This window comes from Symphalangus syndactylus, chromosome 8 (assembly GCF_028878055.3).
Source record: "Symphalangus syndactylus isolate Jambi chromosome 8, NHGRI_mSymSyn1-v2.1_pri, whole genome shotgun sequence".
NCBI classification, from domain to species: Eukaryota; Metazoa; Chordata; class Mammalia; order Primates; family Hylobatidae; genus Symphalangus; species Symphalangus syndactylus.
In genome coordinates this window covers 46,022,707-46,046,870 of record NC_072430.2, presented here as the reverse complement: position 1 = coordinate 46,046,870, position 24,164 = coordinate 46,022,707, and the positions used below count along the sequence as shown (strand labels likewise).

General features: G+C 37.0%; 1 protein-coding gene across 5 annotated transcripts in view; it reads left to right on the top strand.

The window, feature by feature from the left end:
• PCNX1 (pecanex 1) overlaps window positions 1-24,164 on the top strand; it is a 207,257-nt gene that overhangs the window by 38,172 nt on the left and 144,921 nt on the right. For all 5 annotated transcript variants that reach the window (XM_055288936.1, XM_055288932.1, XM_055288935.2 and 2 more), the window contains exons 2-5: window positions 2,905-3,113; window positions 14,925-15,030; window positions 20,718-20,763; window positions 21,542-21,631. In XM_055288936.1, coding sequence (XP_055144911.1) covers window positions 2,905-3,113; window positions 14,925-15,030; window positions 20,718-20,763; window positions 21,542-21,631 — 451 coding nt within the window. The remainder of the gene's footprint in view (window positions 1-2,904; window positions 3,114-14,924; window positions 15,031-20,717; window positions 20,764-21,541; window positions 21,632-24,164) is intronic.

The following is a 24,164-nucleotide window of genomic DNA, read 5'->3' as shown; positions in this document are numbered from 1 at the left end:
CGTGATTGTGTTTTGAAATGTGAGGATGTGAGATTTGGGAGGGGCCAGGGTGAAATGATGTGGCTTGGCTGTGTGTCCCTACCCAAATCTCACCTTGAATTGTGATAATCCCCATGTGTCTAGAGTAGGACCAAATGGAGATAATTGAATCATGGGGGCATTTCTCCCCTTCAGTTCTCGTGATAATTAGTGAGTTCTCATGAGAACTGATGGTTTTGTAAGGGGCTTCCCCTTCACTTGGTATTCATTTCTCTCTCCTGCTGCCCTGTGAAGAGGTGCCTTCTGCCATGATTGTTAAGTTTCCTGAGGCCTTCTCAGCCATGTGGAACTGTGAGTTAAACCTCTTTTCTTTATAAATTGCCCATTCTTGGGTATTTCTTCATAGTAGCATGAGAGTGGACTAATACAGTGATCAACTCATCCTACAGCCCCTCTTCCCTCCCTTTAGGTTGAGAGTTGGGACTTCAGTCCAACCCTCTAATCAGGAGGTTGGTTCCCCTGGAAACCAGCCCTGGCTCCTGAGGCTATCCAGGAGCCCTCAGGCACCAGTCAAGCTAATAGTGAACAAAAAGACACTTAACCAGTTTGGAGATTCCAAGGATTTTAAGAGTTTATGCCAGAAAATGGGGATGAAGACCAAATACATATTTCACAATATCATACAAGTACTCAACTCTTGCAAATCTGGTATTAATGTATTTTGTAAACTTCTAAATATATTTCCCAACTTAAAATTATAAGCCCAAACAAGTTATTCAGTAACATTTTAAGTTGGAATCACAAGTTTAATTTTTTTAGATACATTAATATGCAGGACTTCTTAATCCAAGTATTTAAAAATAACAAATATTTAATACATACCTATTATGCCCACACTCAACACAAAAGTATTAATTTGTGGACTTTATGTTTTTCCATCCTAATTTCAACCCACACTCTTTCCCTCTCAAAAACTTTTTTTTTCTTTTTAAAGAAACTTTGAAGCTAGGCGCGGTGGCTCACGCCTGTAATCCCAGCACTTTGGGAGGCCGAGGCGGGCGGATCATGAGGTCAGGAGATTGAGACCATCCTGGCTAACACAGTGAAACCCTGTCTCTACTAAAAATACAAAAAATTAGCCGGGCGAGGTGGCAGGCGCCTGTAGTCCCAGCTGCTCAGGAGGCTGAGGCAGGAGAATGGTGTGAACCCCTGGGGGTGGAGGCTGCAGTGAGCCAAGATCGCGCCACTGCACTCCAGCCTGGGCGACAGCGAGACTCCATCTCAAAAAAAAAAAAAAAGAAACTTTGATCTTATCTGTATTCTAAACCTGCCTGGCTCATCAAGACCTTTTTATTTTTGTCTCAAGTGATTTGAGGTTCACTTTTTTTTTTTTTTTAAATGGAATCTCATTGTGTCACCCAGGCTGGAGTGCAGTGGCATGATCTTGGCTCACTAGAACCTCACCTCCTAGGTTCAAGTGATTCTCCTGCCTCGACCTCCCAAGTAGCTGGGATTACAAGTGCCCACCACTACATCTGGCTAGAGGTTACTCTTTTAAAGCCAATTTGGGGTCATGTTCTCAGATAACTGAGATTGAATCTTGTGAAAACATGTGGGGTCTAGAGCTATAGATGTCTGGGTGATTTTTCTCATGAAATTGGGATAAGTTGAGCCTCGTTGTATTACCTCTGCCAGTAGTGACTCTAGGCCTTGCCTTCCCAGTGAGCTGGTCTCCAAGCCTGCCACCTGTGGACTCAAGTTCCCCATCACTGAATCCTCCTGTGTGATGGGCCTTCAGCCCTACACCCGGGATGTTTGGCTGACTTATTTTATTTAATCTGTTACTTGATTCTGTTCTGTGTTCTTTTATTCTTTTTGTTTCGCAGGCTACAATTTTTAAGTATTTTAAATGTTTAACTATTTTAAAATAAAACCCACCTGGATTTTGCATGTCTTCCATATCTTACCTAGTTTTACAGTCACAGTTCTAAGGTCATTCTCGTGACAGTTTTAACTTCCAATTTTCGGGAATACAAAGAATGTATCCTAAAAAATGGTTGCACAGAGCCCATAAACAGACGTTATATTTGGATCACAACCTTGATTTCTTCACATATACTGTAATGTGATACCTTTGTTCTCCAATTGTATAATAAGGCTTTTGGCATGGACCATATACCTGTGCTGTCCAGTGAGAATGTAATGCAGGAAAGCCATATATGTAATTTAACATTTTCTAGTAGCCACATTAAGTAAAAAGAAACACATGAAATTAATTTTAATAATGTTTTATTTTACCAGTATAATCTAAGTATTATTTCAACATGTAATCAACATAAAAATGGAGATATTTGGCCGGGCGCGGTGGCTCACGCTTGTAGTCCCAGCACTTTGGGAGGCCGAGGCGGGCGGATCACGAGGTCAGGAGATCGAGACCACGGTGAAACCCCGTCTCTACTAAAAATACAAAAAAATTAGCCGGGCGTAGTGGCGGGCGCCTGTAGTCCCAGCTACTCGGAGAGGCTGAGGCAGGAGAATGGCATGAACCCGGGAGGCGGAGCTTGCAGTGAGCCAAGAGGGCGCCACTGCACTCCAGCCTGGGCGACAGAGCGAGACTCCATCTCAAAAAAAAAAAAAAAAAAAAAGAGCTATTTTACATTTTTTTATATTGAATCTTTAAAATGCGGTGTTTATTCTCACTTTACATCTCAGTTCAAACTAGCCATATTTCAATTACTCAGTAGCCACATGTAGCTAGTGTCTTTTGCATTGGACATTGAAGCTGCTAAGTTTTGCAGCTTAGCGCTGGTAACATACTTGTTGCTTTGTGTGTAAATGTGTTTATTATTTTAGATACAGATTTATCTAACTGAATACAGTAGAAAATATTTTAAAATGTATTTCCTTAACTTCTTTCTCTTAAAGGCCCTTCCTTCTACCATGATTATAGTAGCAGTTTATTGTCCTGTGATAGCTGCTGTTTTCATTGTTCTGAAGATGGTCAACTATCGACTACACAGAGCACTTGATGCTGGAGAAGTTGTAGATAGGACTGCAAATGAGTTCACGGATCAGCGAACCAAAGCTGAACAAGGCAACTGTTCAACCAGGAGAAAAGACAGCAATGGACCGAGGTAAGGAAACCTATATCATTGATTGATTGTAATGATTTAGATCATGTTATCTGTATAATGATGTGATTATTATGTTGTACTTGTTTTCTTTATATGGTTTTAAGGCAGTGTTAGATCTTACCACTGTAGATACAATGATGGGTATGTATTTTAATATTAGAGCTAAGCTAACTGGCATGTTTGGGGGATTAAATCAATATTCTTGGCCTCATTGCTAGACAGGTTAGAACAGTACTGTTGCGGGAAGACAGGGACCCCGAACAGAGGGACCAGCTGAAGCCATGGCAGAAGAACATAAATTGTGAAGATTTCATGGACATTTGTTAGTTCCCCAAATTAATACTTTTATAATTTCTTATGCCTGTCTTTACTACAATCTCTGAACATAAATTGTGAAGATTTCATGGACGTTTATCACTTCCTCAATCAATACTCTTATAATTTCCTATGCCTGTCCTTACTTTAATCTCTTAATCCCGTCTTCTTCATAAGCTGAGGATGTATGTCGCCTCAGAATCCTGTGATGATTGCATTATCTGTACAGATTGTTTGTAGAGCATGTGTGTTTGACCAATATGAAATCCGGGCACCTAGAAAAGGAACAGGATAACAGCGATTTTCAGGGAAAAAGGGAGATAACCATAAAGTCTGACTGCCTGCAGGCCGGGCAGAACAGAGTCATATTTCTCTTCTTGCAAAAGCAAATAAGAGAAATATCGCTGAATTCTTTTTCTTAGCAAGGAACAGCCCTGGAAAAAGAATGCATTCCCAGGGGGAGGCCTCTAAAATGGCTACTCTGGGAGTGTCTGTCTTATGCAGTTGTGGATAAGGCATGAAATATGCCCTGGTCTCCAGCAGCGCCCCCAGGCTTGTTAGGATTGGGAAATTCCAGCCTGGCGAAATTCTAGTCAGACTGGTTCTCTGCTCTTGAACCCTGTTTCCTGTTGAGATGTTGATCAGTGACAATGCATGCACAGCGGGACAGTGAACCTCATCAGTAATTCTAATTTCGCCCTGGCCTTGTGACCTTGCCCTGCCCATTTGCCTTGTGATGTTTTATTGCCCTTGAAGCATGTGATCTCTGTGACCCACACCCTATTCATACACCCCTCCCCGTTTGAAATCCATAATAAAAACTTGCTGGTTTTGCGGCTCAGGGGGCATCACGGAACTTGCCGACATGTGATGTCTGCCCCGGACAGCCAGCTTTAAAATTTCTCTCTTTTGTACTCTTTCCCTTTATTTCTCAGACCGGCCGACACTTAGGGAAAATAGAAAAGAACCTATGTTGAAATATTGGGGGCTGGTTCCCCTGATAAATACACTACCGTATGATAGTTACTTACACTAAAGACCAAAACCAGCAGCCTAAAGAAATTATTGAGCATGGCTTATAAATCTCAGCATTTATTTTTATTTACTCGTATAAATAAAATGTGTGTGTGTGTGTACACATGTATATATAGACATGTATATATGTATATGTGTGTGTATATATGTATATGTACACATATGTATATATACACACATATGTATATATATATACACACATACACACACACATCTTAAGCAAATTGTGATATTTTACTTGACATTTATAGGTAATATACTTAACCTATTATAAATTTCTTTCAATTGTATATTCTTACCTTAGAAACTTAGCTGTTTCTTTCCTACATCTTTGCAAGACTGACTTCTTAGGATTCAACTGTGATTTGATGTCAGCTCCTCCTGGAGGCTTTCCTTTCCCATCCCAGCTGAAGTGATCCCCCTGTTGCTCAGTCACATTCTGTAGCATGACCTTGGCCTTGCCCACTTTCCACTTTACCTATTTGACAGAAGTAGGTACTTTATTCATAGTCAAAAGTTTGTGACCTTACAGAAAATAATAGGTACCCCTAATATAACTCTTGGAAAAGTTTTTTTGTGAACACTTGACATATCTCAAAACAATTCTAGCAGGTAGATGCTGTTATTATCCCTGATTTACAGATGTGGAAACCAAGTTGAGAAAGATCAAATAATCTAAGCAGTTGTTTCCACTGAGCATAATATGAAATATTTCAGACATCAAGACATAAATAATATAACAAAAAGTGGGCACTCCTCTGTTAAGACTGGTGATATTTCTATATATTTTCCAGGGCATTGAAAGCCTTTGTTTATTCCTTTTCAATTCCATTTTTTTCCTTATTCTTAACATGAGTACCCTGTTTGTTAATTAAACACATATTTTACCCTCGTAATTTTTGTTTATTGCCTTAATCACTGTCTGAAATTATCTTAACATTTATTTGCATTGATGAACTTCTTGAAGGTAATGGCCCTATTTTTCTTATAAACTATTGTAGTCCCAGTTCCAAAATCAGTGTCTGGCAATGATAGGTACTCAGCAAATATTTGAAGTAGTGAAAACAATTATTCTGTGGTGTTATGTTTAATGATGCACAGTATCTCATTATGTCGATGCATTTTATCCTATTTTAAATTATATCAATTATTTTGAAATTTAAATATTAGATAACTGTGATGTTTAAATTTTAAATGATAAAATGTTTTACTATAGTTTTTCAGAGGTGGAATTGCTAGAAATGCTGTGCACATTTTTAAGTTTTCCAATATGTATTGCCAAATTCCCAAGATTTTACCATTTAATGACTATGACCAGAAATTCAGCTGCCTCTTTTTTTTGCACTTTTGACAACTCTGAGTATTTAGTATTTTGAAAAACTGTGATATCTCATTGTTTAATATTGTTTAATATGTAAGTAATTAAATTATTGTTTAATATTCCTGTTTTTGAATTACTAGTGAAATGGAGGTATTTTTCTTATTGTCATTTATATTATTCTATGAATTGTATATTTTTCTGTTGGTGGATTTTTTTTTGCTATTGATTTTGGGACTTTTTTTAAACAAAAGATACTAGCTCTTCTGTGTCAAATACTCTTCCTCAGTTTATAGCATTTTATTTGTCACTGTCTTTATATCCTGTAATTTATTTTTCTGTGGTCCAATTTTGTATGTTTGTTATTTCTGCTTTTGATAAACATGTTTTCTAAGATTTTCCTTCCCTCAAATTATATAAATATATAATAAATTAAGATCTTTGTATCTACTTTCAGTATTTTTATCATTTTACTTTTTACTCTTAAATTGTTGTCAGTCTGAAAACATTTTAACTTAATTTGTTTAGGTTTGTGTATCACAACACTGTTCATTAAGTAACAGATTTTTTCCCTGTAAATTTAAATGCTTTCTTTTTCATGTAGTATACTGTATATACTTATGTTAGTTTCCGAACTTAGTTTTCTGCTTCATCTTTCTGCCTTTTTTCATTTATACCATACTGTTTTTATCATAGTGGCTTTATGTTTAATACTTAGCATTGTGAGTGACTCCAGTATTTTTCTTTTTTGATGTTATTATTTTTTGGGGGGGGGGTTTTGTTTTTTGTTTGTTTTGAGATGGAGTCTTGCTCTGTCGCCCAGACTGGAGTGCAGTGGTGCGATCTTGGCTCACTGCAACCTCCACCTCCCAGGTTCAAACGGTTCTCCTACCTCAGCCTCCCAAGTAGCTGGGATTACAGGCATGCACCATCACGCCCAGCTAATTTTTGTATTTTTAGTAGAGACGGGGTTTCATCATGTTGGCCAGGCTGGTGCTGGACTCCTGACCTCAGGTAATCTGCCTGCCTCGGTCTCCCAAAGTGCTAGGATTACAGGCATGAGCCACCACACCTGACCTTTTTTGATATTATTTTGATTATTCTCATGCATATACTTACTTTTGTGAGATATCTTCATGTATGCTTATCCTCCAAAATATTTCATTAGAATTTTGATGACAATTCTATTAAATTTGTAGAAACTCAACTTTTAAAATAGGGATATAGATGAGAGATTTCCATTTATTTTCTTATGTTTTTATTTATCATCTCTTTATGCACTTATCTTTTATGTCTTATAACCTTTCACATTTTTTAAATGGTTTCTCTACATTTCCTAGGCCTATTCTATTTCTGTTAAGAAATGCATGCTCGTACATTGTGGATAAGCAAACAGAATGTAGACTTCACACTCAGTCAGCCAAGGCTTCTTAATTGTATGACATTGGAGAAGCTACTTAAGCTTTTATGAGTTGGCTTTCTTGTCTGAATGATGAGGAAAATAATGGAACTTTCTCATAGGATTATTACAATGAATAAATGAAATAATATATAGAGAGCTCTTAGAATAATTCCTGACACATGGTAACACTTGATAATTGTTCTAATTATTTCTGGATATTATATATATTTGTCATTGCTTCTGAATTGTTTTTTCCATTTTCTTTTACTTTTAAAATTTTTTATTGTGAAATATGTATTCCAAACACTGTGTTAGCAATAATCAAGTGACTACTTCATTACCTACCACACAGCCTAAGAAATAAAACATTATAAAAATACCATGACATTCCTCTCCCATTTCATTCCACTTTTCCCTTCAGGAGTAACCATAATCTTGAATTTTTTGTGAATAACTCCCTTGCTTTTCTTTATTGTTAAACACTCTTCATAGATATTCCTGAATATATTTATTTATTTTTGTCTGCTTTAGGACATCCTAAGAGAATCATACTGTATGCATTTCTCTATGAGAGATTTTTTTTTTGCACAGTATATTATACTTTATTGACTCATGCATGGTGATGTTTGTAGCTAGAGTTTATTCATATTGACCTACATGTAGTCTGCCACTGTAAGAATAGACCACAGTCTATTTATTCATTCTTCTATTTATAGCCATTCAGATTATTTCTAGTGTTTTTTGTCTTGTGGTACATGTGTATATCTAGTTTATGTAAGCTGGTTTATAGGACATTTTCATGTTCAATTTTATCAGGCGATTCCAAGCTGTGTGCCAAAATGATTTTACCAGTTTATACTCTCACCGGTAGTGTATGAAAGTCCTTATTGTTCCACATCTTCATCAACATTTGATATTGGTAAACTTTAAAAATTTGCCATTCACTTAGCTATTGATTTGGGATTTAAAAAAAGAAAATTGGCTGGGCAATGTGGCTCCTGCCTGTAATCCCAGCACTTTGGGAGGGAGAGATGGGAGGACAGCTCGAAGCCAGGAGTTCTAGATCAGTTTGGGCAACATAGCGAGACCTTGTCTTTACAAAAAATAAAAAATAAAAAAACATTTTAGCTAGGTATGGTGGTGCGCACCTGTAGTGCCAGATACCTGGGAGGCTGAGGCAGGAGGATCACTTGAGACCAGGAGTTCAAGAGTTCAGTGGGCTTTGATCACACCACTGCACTCCAGCCTGGGTGGCAGAGCAAGACCCTGTCTTGAAAAAATTTGCCATTCATGAAGTGTAAAAGATGTCTCATTGTGACTTTCAGTTAACCTTTCTGATTACTACTGAGGTTAAGCATTTTATTTTTTTATATATGGTCCATTTAGGTTTTTTCTTTTTTGCAATGCTCATTTATGTTTTGTTTCATTTTTCTTTGGAGCTTTTTCTTAATGATTAATAGGAATTTTTTATTTTTTTATATATTCATGCTATTCCTTTATGAGTTATGTATATATTACAGTCGTCTCCCACTTGTGGCTTGTCATTTTGCTTTCCTTAATGTTTCTTATGATTATCATATACTTTTAAATTTAGAACAATGAAATTTACCACTTTTTAGTAATCAGGTTTTTTGTTTTCTGTTTTTTTTTTTTTTGTTTTTTTTTTTAATGAGACGGAGTTTCACTTTTGTTGCCCAAGCTGGAGTGCAGTGGCACAATCTCAGCTCACTGCAACCTCTGCCTCCTGGATTCAAGCAAGTCTTTTGCCTTGCCTCTTGAGTAGCTGGGATTACAGGCGTGTGCCACCACACCTGGCTAATTTTGTATTTTTAGTAGAGTCGGGGTCTCACCACATTGGCCAGGCTGGTCTCAAACTCCTGACCTCCTGGTGATCCACCTGCCTCAGCTTCCCAAAGTGCTGGGATTACAGGCGTGATACACGCGCCCGGCTAGCATTTTTGTGTCTGAATTATTTTCTACACGGAGATCAGAAAGGTATTCTGTATTGTCTTTTTGAAGTTTCAAGTGTCTTTTGTTTTCACATTTCAATTCTACCCAAAGTTATTTAAGTCTGTAGTATCAGGTAGGTTCTTAAGGCTTATTTTTTTCTTTATGAATCTCTGATTTACCCAGTATTTGTTAAGTGGACTATCTTTACTTAGTAATTTGCAGCACTCTCTATGGCATAAGCTAAATTTTCGTTTCTGGTGGCTTGTTTCTGGGCTCTCTGTTCTGTTCTGTTGATCTGCTTGCCTGTGCCAGGTTACCATACCATCCTTATCAGCTTTAAAACATGACTCTTGATAGCCAGTGGGGTAAACCTCCCACCATATTCTTTTTTAGGAGAGACTTTGCTATTCTTGACTCTTTGATTTTTGATGTAAACTTTAGAGTCTGCTAGAGAAAGTCTGCAGGAACTTGGTATTTTTATTGGAGTTACACTAAATTTGTAGATCCCTCTGCTGAGAATTTGCATCTTTACAATATTGAATCTCTCCATTTATTTAGTCTTTTTAAATACCTTTCAGTAATGATTTTTCATTTTCCCCATTAAAAGGAAATTTATGATTTTATAGTATTTATGCTACTATAAAATATAATTTTGTTTTTCCCCCTAAAATGTCGCATTTTATTTTGTGTCTAGCAATCTTATTAAACCCCCTTATTAATGATGTTCCCTTGTCTATATGATCACAATTATTTCTTACTTTCTAGTCCTTATACTTCTTGTTTAATTTTTTTCACTGGCTATGGTATCTAGCACATGGTTAAATTGAAATATTATTGGTGTACATCCTTGTCTTTTTTCTAATCTTTAATATTTTTAAGTTTCACTGTTAAGATCTTTGTTGTAGGTTTTTGTTTTTGGCATCTCCTTTCCTCACCCTCACACTTGTGAATCTCATGTTCTGTTCTGAGGAAAAGAAGTGAATAGGAAAATAAATACTTGTATATCTAGAGCCTATCACTGTGCGTGGTACATTGTGGCTCTTAGTTTGTTGTATGAATGAATAAATATAGCAGAACTACTTGAGCTTTAAAGTTTTCATTGGTCTCTCTTTTATGTGGTACAGCAGGTAAAAAATGGTTCAATCTTTTAGAGAAAGAATCAGTCACTAATTTTTTTTTACATTTCTAATGCTTCAGGAAGTAACATTGAATTTTAGGATTTGAATACAAACATTTGAAGAAAGACCGTGGTTTCTGTATGTTTCTCATGGCAGTAATGCTTATGATATTGTAAACTATGGATCAATTTAAACTGTATGAAGCTAGATTTTAGGTTGTTTTCTGAGAGAGATTGTTCTGTTTAGGAACTTTGTTCCTGTGAATTTAGGAACTTTGTTCCTGTGAATATAGGAACTTTGTTTTTATCTATTCTTATTTTTATGAGCATCATTTTACTCCAGATTTACAAAATTGGTACTGTAATGGTGTTGCAAAGTTTCTGATCAAAGCCTGAGCATGAGCAATAAATATGATACTAATAATTAACAAATTAGTTTCTGAAGACTTCTCTGTAATTCAGATTAGATCCCTTCTGCTTTTCTGCCTTTCCCTGTACCTGGTTTGTTTTTTTTCTTAACAGATGGGGAAGTTAAGGCATAAAGGTAGATATTACCTGAATTTGGTGTATTGCTTACTGCAGTAGACCACTTTGCTACTTTGAGAATTATAAACTACTATGCTTTCCAGGTATGTGCTGAAATCTCCATTGCTGCAAACCTGCAAGTCTTGCCAATAAAGAAAACTCTTACTCAGCTATTTTATATGTTTAGCTATATTTAGAACATCTACAGCTTGGCTAAGAGTTTTACTTCTGAATTTATAGAGAAGAAAAAATTGCAGAAATTTTACTAGAGGATTTTTTTTTAATGAAAACATCTGTTCATTTTTTCTCTTCATCATTTTTGTTCCTTTGCTATCTCCTTTCTTCCCACGCATTGTTGTTTGTTGACCATTCGTTCTAAATCATTATTTCTCAACTGGGGGTAATTTTGTCCCCCAGGGCACATTTAGCAATGTCTGGAGCTTTTTTTGGTTGTCACACTGAGGGGCTGCTGCTGGCATCTAGTGGATAAAGGCCAGAGATGCTGCTAGCCATCCTACAATGCAGTCCATAATTATTTGCCCCCAAAATGTCAATAGTACTGAGTTTAAAAATCCCTGCTCTAAATAATGGTGTTTACTTTTGGTTTTGACCTGGAAAGAGACTAGTGCCTATTGGGGTAAGGCAGTATGTTTTCTTAGAAAGAATGAGGGCCAAGCGCAGTGGCTCACACCTGTATTTCCCGCACTTTGGGAGGCCAAGGTGGGAGGATCCCTTGAGGCCAGGATTTTGAGACCAGCCCCGATAATACAGTGCGACTCTGTTTCTACAAAAAATTAAAAAAAAAAAAACAACAAAATTAGCCAGGTGTGGTGGCATGGGCATGTAGCCCCAGCTACTCAGGAGGCTGAGGTGGGAGGATCACTTGAGCCTAGGAGTTTGAGGCTGCAGTGAGCTATGATTGCACCAGTGCACCCCGGCCTGGGTGACAGGGCAAGACCCTGTCTCTTAAAAAAACAAAAAAAGCAAGAATGTGGGCCTTAGAGTTTCACAGACCTGGTTTTTGAGCCTTATCTTAGGCCATGCTGGTTATGAGTACCTGTATTCAAGTGTGTGGGAAATAAAGAAAGAACAGATATGATAACTTATTTGCAGAGTGCTGAGGAGGTATTATTTCTGTCCTAGTTATTATTCTCTCTGTCCAGGAGAATAATAACTGTAAGAGGAGAATCGTATCATAAATATTAGGGAAGGTTTCATCAGAAAATGCAAATAAAGCACATACTGCTATGACTGGATATAATAAGTACTTAGTAAATATTTTATTATTATTATTATTATTATTTTGAGACAGGGTCTTGCTCTGTTGCCCAGGCTGGAGTGCAATGGTGCAATCATAGCTCACTGCAGCCTTTACCTCCCGGGCTAAATCTGTCTGCTCACCTCAGCCTCTTGAGTTGCTGGGAGTACAGGCACATGCCACCACGCTTGGGTAATGTTTTTGTAGAGATGGGGTTTTGTCATGTTGCCCAATCTGGTCTCGAACTCCTGGGCTCAAGTGATCTGCCCGTCTTGGCCTCCCAAGTGCTAGGATTACAGGCATGAACCACACACCCAGCCTGTTTTTATGTATTACTAATAATAACTGTATGTTCAGATTGTAATAATTTGGACTTGCTATCAGAAGTGATGTATAAAACTAGGCAAGATTGTCCATCAGTTGATGACTGGGTAAACAAATGTGTTTTATCTGTAGAGTGGAATATTATTTGGCTATAAAAAGGAATGAAATACTGATGCATGCTACGACAGGGATGAACCCTGGAAACATTATGCTAAGTGAAAGAAGCCAGACACAAAACATCACATATAATTCCATTTATATAGAATGTCCAGAACAGGGAAATCTGTAAAGACAGAATGTAAATTAATGGTTGTCTAGGGCTAAGGAGGATGGAAAGGGACGGATAGTAATGGTTAAAGGGGTTTGTTTTAGAGGTGATAAAAATGGTCTAAAATTGGCTTTGGTGGTGGTTTCATAATTTAATGAATATGCCAAAAACCATTGAATTATACAGCTTAAAAGGGTGAACTGTATGATATGTGAATCATATTTCAATAAAGTTGATATATGTGTGTGTGTGTGTGTGTCTGTGTGTGTATAGACTAGGCAAGATGAGGGCTCTCTCTCCTTTCTGTGTTGTTATTTCTTAATCTGTACCTTGCTCTCCATCTTCTGATTTCTTTGGATCTCACTTAGAGTATGCATTCTAGTGGAGAAACCGTAATATTGCTGAATATTCATTACGAATTCAGTGTGGTGATAGTGCCTCTATATACACACTGAAAGTTTTTCCAATTTAGAAAAATTTCTCCTCTGGCCTACATAGCTTGTATGAGTTAACAACAGACAGCTTATAAACATGAACATGTTCTACATTTCTCACACCTGAGTATTTGTATACTGAATTGGCCATATGTTTACCTGAGTTCCAATATATTTTATTTTTATAAATGGATAGTAAGTTAGAAAGCTAGTTTTCTTTGTTGAACCTTAGTTAGCTGACTGTAGTCAATGGCTTAGAGTTAGGAACCTGTGAAGCAAACAGGGACATTATAATTATGAGATCATTGATAATAAAAACACACTACAGTTCAAACTGCTATAATGTTAACTACTTAAATGGAAAATTATATATGCTTATATCTTTTGATGGCAGCTGTCAGAATACTCTACCCAAAAAAGTTGAAGGGAATTTACTACTCACATTACTAAAAAGTCTGCATGTGAGGGATGTCTTCAGATGTGTCAGGATGCAACGTTTCAAACTGTCACTTCATGTCCCTGCTTCTCTTCTTCTAGCCAGGCTCTGTTCTTTATAGAATTTTGGCTTCTTAGAACAGGCTCCCCCTTAATGGTTATAAGATGGCTGCAGCACCTCCAGGCCTTAAGTCTCAACATTAAGAGTAGCAGATATAGAGAAATTTCCTCTCACCAATAAGACACTCCTGGCCTGATTCATACTAGCCTGGGTTGGGTCCTGTGCTTATTCTAGAGCTAATCTCAATGACCAGAACAATGGGATATGTTGATGACTTTGGACAGTAGAGCCCACCCCTAAACCTGAGGGTGGGGTCAACATTACCCAAAAACCTATGAGAGTTTGGGATGAGGTGGTTCACCTGAAGAATTTGGGGTTGCTTTTTTTTTTTTTTTAAATAGGAGGTTGAATTGGATGCCAGATAGCAAGATATATCCTCTGTAATGTCCAATACATATATTGTAACTTTTATCCAGATAATAGCAAAAAAATATATATATATTGACTACTTACTCTGTTTATACCAGGTAGAATGAGTAAAAAACTCTGGGCAAAAAGTAGGATTATGACTTATTCTAAGAGTTGTCTTCCTGAGGAACTTTATGTAGCATTTTCTAAGTTTTGTGAAATTTGGTGTGTGGTTTTTTCCCCGTAAATATGGGTTCCTGTTATCTTTAAGTACTGTGCTTGGGCTTCTCCAGTGCTTTGAACCTAGTACTTTTCTCTCTTTTGTCTTTCTGTGTCGTTACTACATAACATCACTTTCCTTTTTTAACCTTGGCCTTCTAAACATGTACAGATCTAAAATCTTAGGTTTCCAGTTCTGTAAAACAAGTTAGTATTCTAGTTAAATTCTGTTTACTTAAAGAATACAGATACAAATAGCTTGACCAGGACGACTGTTCTCTTCCGTGTTCATCACTGTATCATGCGGCTCATTCGGACTGATCTTGCGGGGATTCGTTAATGTAATATCTGATTACATTCTGTGTTTACAATTGAACAATTTCTCTTTGCTCTAGGGAAGCGAAAGGCAATCATTTCTTTGTGAGAGTGGTTTGATGGCATATATCATATTTAGTATGCTATAATTGTAATTAATGCCAGTTTCTAATGTTGGATTGGATGTAGATAGTTTGGCATAAGAGAGTTTTACATATTTTCAAGAAGTGTTGTGGTTATAAAATAGTTCCAAGTATCAGACTTGTAAATGAAGAATGATCATTGTTTACCTTTTTTGCTATTTGCTTGATTAAAAATCAGAACCTCTTAGTTTTGTAGAAAAAAATATAACTTAAAAAATTAACAAAGGAAAAGCATTGGAGTCAGAATAATGACAGTTACTCTTTTTCTCATTTTTTCTCCGCAGTGATCCTGGTGGAGGGATTGAAATGTCTGAGTTCATCCGAGAGGCCACACCCCCAGTTGGTTGCAGTTCCAGAAATTCTTATGCCGGTCTAGATCCAAGCAATCAGGTAGGAACCTGTGCTGTTTTATTTTGCCTTTTTCCCTCCTTCTGATGGTGGTCTCTGTTATTCTCATGTCTTTAAGTCAGCTGATGTTTTGTCATGTCTTTCTGATTATTATTTTTAATTGCTTATTAATAACATCTTTTATTAATATTCTTTTTAAGTTACTTTTCACACTGATTAATTACATATTTGTTGAGCATTACCACAGACTCATCTTTGGGTGTATAGTTTTGATTATGACAGTTGTGAATACCCTTAGGAAATTTAGCTTCTAGCTTGCACTATCTTATTTACCTTCACATCATCTGTATTGGAGAGGTGTAGATGTCTGTGGTTACCTCCAGTTTAAACGTGGCCAAAAAATAAAAATAAATGCTGAAAATCTCTCAGTGTTCAAGATGTTTAATGGTAAGGCTAAAAGTAAAATACAAATTTGCTTTTACCAATTTTAATGTCTTTCTACTATGTAACTTTTAACTTAAAATGGTAACTCTTGAAGTATTATTTCAAAACTTGGCTGGACCTTTGCTGCTCTAGTTCTCTTATTCATCCTAAATACCTGTACACTAATCAAAGTCCCAGTTACTCCTGCTGTCCTTCTCAGCAGATGATTTCATTGGGTAGAGTAAAATTCTATGAACTTTGTTGGAAACGTTCACAGTCTTCTCTTAGCAGACCTTTACGTAACTATAGGTTTTAGTAGTTGCTATGTCAGTCTTTTCATTATATAGAAGAAGAAATAGCTGATTTATATCAGGGTCTGGACTAGACCTCACTTCTCACTCCAGTCTTCTTGTTATCAATACGACACAGCTTGTGGATTGAAACCATTCTTCTCTTTTCTCCCTCCTTTCTGTTCTCGAGACAGACTTAGTCATCTTTATTTTCTGGTCTAACTAACTCTTCTTGTAACTATCCTACATTTCTCAAGATTTTCAAACACCTTATGGTGTTGACCCTTTCTTTTGCAGATGAGTACTTATTTATATGGCACTTTATAAGGCTCTACAGAGTAGATTTTCCTCTTTTTTTCTTCTGTCTTATATACTGCCTTGTGTACAGTTGACCTTAAATTAATGATTGCTAATTATCTTTATGTGTCTAGGCAATAAAATATTAGAGGTAGATCAGACCTAGCTTCTCATTTAACAAATGAGTAAATAGCAGATATAATTCTGCCAACTCTGTCCTGTAGTATTCTATTCTTCTGCAGTGGTAGCCCTAAGAACAATGTTATGAAAAACACTCTATGAATCAAAATCTTGAACAGCGTCTTGTTTTCTAATATATTTTGATAGAAGATTTGACTCTATTTGATTAGCATGTTCATGATTTAAAGTTAAAGTGAATGACTAAACTATTAAAGGTAACAGTTTTGGTTGTGATCGATTATAATACAGAACATGTAGGTTCTTAAATTTGTCTTCCTTCCATAACAAGCTCATGGAATGGGAGATGTCAGAGTTTTTTGTTGTTGTTGTTTGTTTGTTTGTTTAAAGAATGTGAAAAGAGCTATGACATATTAATTAGATTGATACTTTTTTTTTCTGAGATAGAATATTGCTCTGTCATCCAGGCTGGAGTGCAGTGGCACAATCTTGGCTCACTGCAACCTCCATCTCCCAGGTTCAAGCCGTTCTCGTGCCTCAGCCTCCCAAGTAGCTGGGATTACAGGTGTCTGCCACCGCACCTGGCTAATTTTTCTGCATTTTTAGTAGAGACGGGGTTCACCATGTTGTCCAGACTGCCTCGAACTCCTGATCTCAGGTGGTGTGCCCACCTCAGTCTGCCAAAGTGCTGGGATTACAGATGTGAGCCACCATGCCCAGCCTTAGATTGATACTTTTTGTTTCAAATTTTACAATGCCTGTTTGAAGACAAGGGTTACTATCCTCGATCCTGTTTTTTTTTTTTTTTTTTGGCCTTGTGTTTCTCTGTCTCTTTTTATAGAATGAAATAATTCAATTCTTGAATATGGCTGCATGTCTTGTATTCTTAATTAACCATGGGCTTTCTTCTTATTGACAGATGTAGGTAGTATCAGACCCCCAGAGAGTAAGCCTACATTTCTCCAGTCATCTTTTGGAGACCTTTTTTCCTTTTTACAAAAAGGAAAGATGAAAGGGCCAGCAGTGGCCAGGCGCTTTTGGATCCTGTGACCTTGGCATCGTATCTGTTGGAACTTGCCTGTTTGTTTTAGGGAGGGAGTCCCTTTTTGACTGATTAAAGCATGTGTGCATGTTGTTAAACACAGCATACCTTTTACTTAAAATAACAACTTTTTAATAAAAATGGGCAAATATTGGAGGCTATTGTGCTACTTGGATTTTAGTGTTTTCGTTTTATACTGTTTATGACAAAATAAATGGTTGACATAATTATTCTTGCCCTTTAGAAAAGCTGAAGCGAGGAGGAAGAGTCTGGCTTTTTGCATATTGCTGGAGATATTACCATTATAGACATACTGTTGTTGCTTGTGTGTATTTTATTATATAATGTGTAAGATACTGCTACACATTATCATATTGTATGTAAATTTCTTGGGTACTGAACAGTGAACCTGCTGACCATAGTACCTACATCGTGGTCATTGTTACTGTTCTTTCCTTCACGTCTGCCTATCTCCCTTTCATCTTCTACCCACCATTTCCATTCTTTCTTTTCCCTACCTTTATTCCTCTCCTTACCTCCTTCTGTTTCCTTTTGTCACTTTTCTACCTTCAAATATTTTAGTGCCCAATAGTATTCAAGGCATTCTACTTAGTATGGGTTGGGGAGTGGGTCTTATACTGAAAGAGATTGTGATCTCATAGTAGATGTGATATAAGTAACCAAAGATAAAGATGTGATATATGTTACCAAGGGGCCAGGCGCGGTGGCTCACGCCTGTAATTCCAGCACTTTGGGAGGCCGAGGTAGGCAGTTCACGAGGTCGGGAGATCGAGACCAGCCTGGCTAGTGCGGTGAAACTCCGTCTCTACTAAAAATACAAAAAATTAGCTGGGTGTGGTGGCATGCACCTGTAGTCTCAGCTACCCGGGAGGCCGAGGCAGGAGAATCGCTTGAACCCAGGAGGTGGAGGTTGCAGTGAGCCGAGATGGCACCACTGCACTCCAGCCTGGGCGACAGAGCGAGACTCCGTCTCAAAAAAAAAAAAAAGATAATGAAGTGAAAATTGCCATAGGAATGGTACAGAAGAAGAGCTAATGATTTCATAGGATAAAATAATTGTTTCCAGCTGGAGAGACAGTCATGGCTTCCTGCGGGGGAGGTGGCCTTGCCTGATATGCTCTCTAGTTAGAGGTAACCTTTCTTCCCTGGTATCCATAATCCTTCCTTTGGCACTTGCCATAGAGAAGAAACAGTGGAATATTTTAGTTTATGCAAAGCACTTAAATAAAAAACTGCACCCTCAAGTGTAAAAAGATACTATTTTTTCTTAATTTTTACATTTTCATTTTTAGGAAATTTGATGAGTGAGGGTAAACAGGAAAATTAAAATAATCCATAATGTCATAATTGATTGTATCATGAGCATTAATATCATTAAGTGTTTTCCTACAGTGACACTTTGGGGAATGCATTGCATTTGGATGTACTATAGTTTATATTCTGGATGCCGTGTTGTTTCACATGTAAATAGTCATGATTCTTAGATATTTTGAGGGGAAGCATAATGCAGAAAAGTATGAAGAATAAAATATAACCACTCTATTATACCTGTTAAGAATGTTTTTGTCAGCAAGTAATAGAATACTCAACTAATAGTGACTTAAAGAAATAGTTGTTTTTCATCTAAATCTGGAGGTGATTGTGTGGCATTTGTGTTCAGCAGCCTAATGTTAGGCCTCTGGATTGGCATCTCTGCAGTTCTCTAGGCTTTTTTCTCAGGGTTGCAGGATGAGCACAGCAGCTTCAATCAAGACCCTGTTTGAAAAGTTAGGAAGCAAGCAGTAGTGTGGGACAGAGATTTTCCTTGATCACTTTCTTCTCAGACACACAAAGACGTTTTCCTGAAGCTCTCCAGCAGATTCTCCCACACGTTCATTCACCAGAACTAGTTCATATACCTACCTCTAGACCGGGGACTGGGCCTACTTCTCATATATCAGAAGGTGTATGACCAATTTTGGAACAAAATAGGGAGATTGTTAAAGAAGGAGAAAGGGAATACTTTGAACTTCTGAGCAAATGACTACCATATCCGTATTTAAAAATTTTTTTTTAAGTTTAAATTCCCAGATGGGTATGCATAAAATGGTGTTTTTGTTTTCTTGTTTGTTTTTAAATTTCTGTCTAGGAAGTTATGTTTAATTCTAGCAGAAAAATAGCATATGTTAATTCTGTAACTTATGTAGCAGGTGTCGTGAGAATGAAACTTTCTTTTGCAATAAAATGCTTTTTGGTTTTTTTCTTGCTGGCAAATTGCAACGTCTTTTATGGCTAATTGAAAGCAGAAAATAGGAAAAACTAGAAGAACCAAGCTTAATAAAATAGTTCAAAATTATTACAAAGCTTATTTTTTATTGGCTACCTCAAGAGTTTATTTGTAGTTTGGACCTGTATATATATATGCATATTTTTATTTACTTTTTTACTGGCATGTAACTTACACAGCATAGTACACACCTTCAGTGTACTGCTAAGTGAATTCTTACATCTGTGTGCACCCATTCAATTGCCATCCAGATCAAGAAGGGCCCTCATGTCCCTTCAAAGTCAACATTAACTTATATTTTGAGTGTATTTCTTGTGATATACACCTACTAAATCAAACCAATGAAGAGGAAGACTTGGTAAAGTATAAAGTATTATATGAATGTTCTTAATTTTATTTTACAATGCTAACTTTGCTTGAGTGTTTTCTTCTTTGAATCCATGAAAACGAGTTACAGGAAGAGTTGCTAAGACTTGTTGATTTAGTAACTGTTATGTTATCTTTGGTTTCCTTAATGTGTTTGTGGAATTTGTGGTATTTATTTATATGATTTTCATGGTAGTATAATAAATAATGGCTGTGAAATTTTAGGGAAGTGTTAAACTATCTTGAATATAAGCACTAAAAGCTCAACAATCAGGTTTTAATTTTCTCCTTATAGTTTGTGCTAAAAATTCATTTTTCATGGATGCCTTAGACTTTTATTGACTTATTTTTTAATGTTCTGTCTATAAGGAAGTACTTACTTTTGTCTCCAACTAAAGAAGGTGCATAATGATACACTAGCAATTCGATGGTTAGACTTATGTTGCACTTTGTAGCATATGTTAATGTTTGTCTGCCAAACCTTCCTTTTATACCCTAAGAAGTCTAAATTTATTTCAGGTAGACATAAAGCCTAGTTTTGCTTTTGTTTATAACATGAACATGTCATGATGTAGTATAAAAATAATTGTATGACATGAGTTGCTTGAGATTGGAGGATCTGGCTCTAGGGGGGCTCCATCAGTCCTGAGCATGAAGAGGGATTGGGTAGCTCCGCACATCAGTAAGACACACGCAGCCTGTGCCACAGCCAACAGGTTGCGTGGCTCCAATAGAGCTTGTCCAACAGGTATCTTTTAATATTGATAAAAGTGATCGATAACATGTTTTGATCGTATAATTTTGTTTGATAATCTTGCTAGTCTGTATTGATAATGACATAGCTAGCATTTTAATTAGTTTTATTTACTTCATGTCGTGTTTTCAGATTGGATCTGGTTCCTCGCGTCTTGGAACAGCAGCAACTATTAAAGGTAGGTGTGATCTAACTTAAAAGTTGTCCCTGCCTTTCCCTTTCATTTTGGTTGTAATGAAGATAACAGTACTGTACATTCAAATGTAATGAAAAAAATCATTCTTGAAATTCTTTTATAGATAAAATTATTTATCTTATTAAAGGTTTCTTGACTTAAATTGTGTTCTCTTTCATCATCCAAATTTCACAAAAGTGTTTGACCACTTACATTACATTGTGTGAATTACATAAGTTTTGATCTATAAGAAACTTCCTTGCCTTTGAGGGAAAACACTTTTGTGGGTTTTAGTGGGGTTCATGGAAAACTAAGTAATTTGATGTGAAACCTTTTAATGTGGGCACAAATGAAACAACAAAAAAGAGCAAGTTATTTTCTGCTATTTGATCTATTCAGATAAATTCATATTGTTTTTACCCTACAATTTTTTAGGTTACTAATTTTCTCTGGGAAGGAAATTCATGTTGGGTCAAGTTATGTAATTTGCATTCCTTTTTAAAATCCACTTGTTTTTAAAGAAATAGTTTTATTAGTTTACATTTTGAAGCTTTCCGTATTGTTTGGTTTGTAGTTCTGTGAGAATAATTAAGTGCTCTGATAGTCCATGATACTTCCTGCTAGTTCAGTGCATCTTCCATTATTCTAACCTTTGATACACAAAAACTACTTTAGTTGATGGACATCAGTACTCCTTGATGTATTAATACTTCCTTGGTTATGCCACCCGACAGCCTTACTGTTAATATAAGGTCCTCACATGTTTCTCTTAACTTTGTAGGAGATACAGACACTGCTAAGACTTCTGATGATATCAGTTTAAGTCTGGGCCAAAGTTCTAGTCTTTGTAAAGAAGGAAGTGAAGAACAAGGTAAGAACATTATACTTTACCATGATGTCATATACTGTGGTGACCAGAGTTAATTTGTAGAATATGCTGCATACAATTTGGCAGAAGTTTATAACAATTTAATATGGTATTTAAGGAAACATTAACATAAAATGTTACTGGGATAGTAGTAATACAGAGTTATACATGCGTTTAGCTTACTTGAACTCAGTTATACATGTTCTGTCAGATAAACACGGAGAAAGAAATTCTATGAGCATATGCCCCAGAGTGAATATGAGATGGGAGATGAGAATCTGCTATTCTTTTAGGTGGTCTGACCAACTAGCCCAGCTTAGGGATAACCTAGTATGTAAAACTGTTACTTTCCATTCAGTACGATCTCTAAATGCCAGCTGCTTCATCTCTTGCCAACTGCAAAAACAGCAATAAGTTTTGACACAGTGTCTTAGTCCATGTGCAGTGCTATAAAGAAATACCTGAGATTGAGTGACTTGTAAAGAAAAGAGGTATATTTGGCTTACGGTTCTGCAGGCTGTACAAGAAGCATGGTGCCAGCATCTGCTTCTGGTGAGAACCTCAGGAAGCTTCCAATCATGATGGAAGGGGAAGGGGAGCTGGCGTGTCACGTGATGAGAGAAGGGAGGGGTGCCATGCATGCTCTCTTAAACAATCAGCTCTTGTGTGAACTAATAAACTGAGAATTCACTCATTACTGCAGAGGTGGCAACAAGCCATTCATGAAGGATCCACCCTCATGACTCAAAGACCTCCCACCAGGCCCCATGTCTAACATTGGGGATCAACATGAAATTTGGAGGGGGACAAATAGCCAAAACCATATCACAGAGAAATAAGTTGCTGTTGGACCTACTGGGAAACCGTGCATCTGTTACCAACATGGTACCTTCCTGTAGCAGATTGTTAATAGAAATTTTGGCTATTTGTGATTTTTTTTTTCTTCAACTCAATTGTAAATGAATATTTTGAATTTTATTGAGTCTTTTTTAACTACCACATTTTCATGTTTGATTTCTGATTTTCAAACATAAAACAACAGATATGTCATCCCCATTTTCTAATGGAGATTGTCCAAGGTTCTATAATCAATGAGCCAGAACTAGGTTAGAAACGTTTCTCACTATTGCCACCCTATTATAACCCTGTTATTTTTATTAACCTATGGGTGATGTTTGGTGGGCAGACAGGCTGACAAATTTTTTATTTTTAATTATGAAACTTGTTTATGAAGCTACAAACATAACTAAATTATGACATTTGCCCATTAATTTAATATTTTACCCAGGTTCATTTCTTACAAGCATATTTTGTTACTGTTAGTTGGAATTTTATTGTAACTCTCTGCTTTTTTGGAATTATAGTACCCTATCATTGTTTCTTTGCTTCTGTGGACTGCCCTATCTAACACTATAGCCCATTCCTAAAACTGAAAAGACCTTTACATGTACTGTGTGGGCCGGGTGCAGTGGCTCATGCCTGTAATCCCAGCACTTTGGGAGGCTGAGGTGGGCTGAGTTCGAGACCAGCCTGGGCAACATGGTGAAACCCTGTCTCTACTAAAAATACAAAAATTATCCAGGGTAGTGGTACACGCCTGTAATCCTAGCTACTCAGGAGGCTGAGGCACGAGAATTGCTTGAACCTGGGAGGCGGAGGTTGTAGTGAGCTGAGATCGTGCGACTGCACTCCAGCCTGGGTGACAGAGCGAGACTCTGTCTCAAATAAATAAACAAACACACACACATAGGTACGTATGTATGTATGTATGTACTGTGTGGTATGGAAACTTTTTTAAAAAAATTAAAGGTGAATCAACTGGCTGTGGTGGCTGATGCCTGTAACCCCAGCATTTTGGGAGGCCAAGGCAGGAGGATCGCTTGAGTCCAGGAGTTTGAATCCAGCCTGGGTAACATAGTGAGATGCCTGTCTCTACAAAAAATAATAAAAAAAATTTAGCCAGGCATGCTGGTGTGCGCCTATAGTCTCAGCTACTTGGGAGGCTGAGGTGGGAGGATCGCTTGATCCCAGGAGGTTGAGGCAGCAGTAAGTTATGATAGTGCCCCCGCACTCCAGCCTGAGCAACAGAGGGAGACCCTTTCTCTCTCTCTCAGTCAATCAACCAATCAATCAGTAAATATCAATTTCTTTGAGAATTATAATATCCTTTTCTATAATATGAGACCATCACGGTGTCTCAACAACTAGATAATAATCTTAGAGGGGTTGGCGCCCTTGTGTTTAGGGATTATATATCTTATTTTATATCTGGAAAGTACCATATGCAAACAATATTTTTATAGTCTGGCAGGTTGGGAATTATATACACACAAATCTACCCTTGCAACTATACATTAACGTAGACAGTGATGTCTAACGTGCACTGGGTGCATATTATTGGCCAAGTTTGGGGTCGACATACTTTTCTCTAAAGGACCAAATAGCTTTGTAGGCCATGTGGTCTCTCTTGCTACTCAGCTACTCAACTCTGCCATTGTAGAGTGAAAGGAGTCATAAACAATACATAAATAGTGGG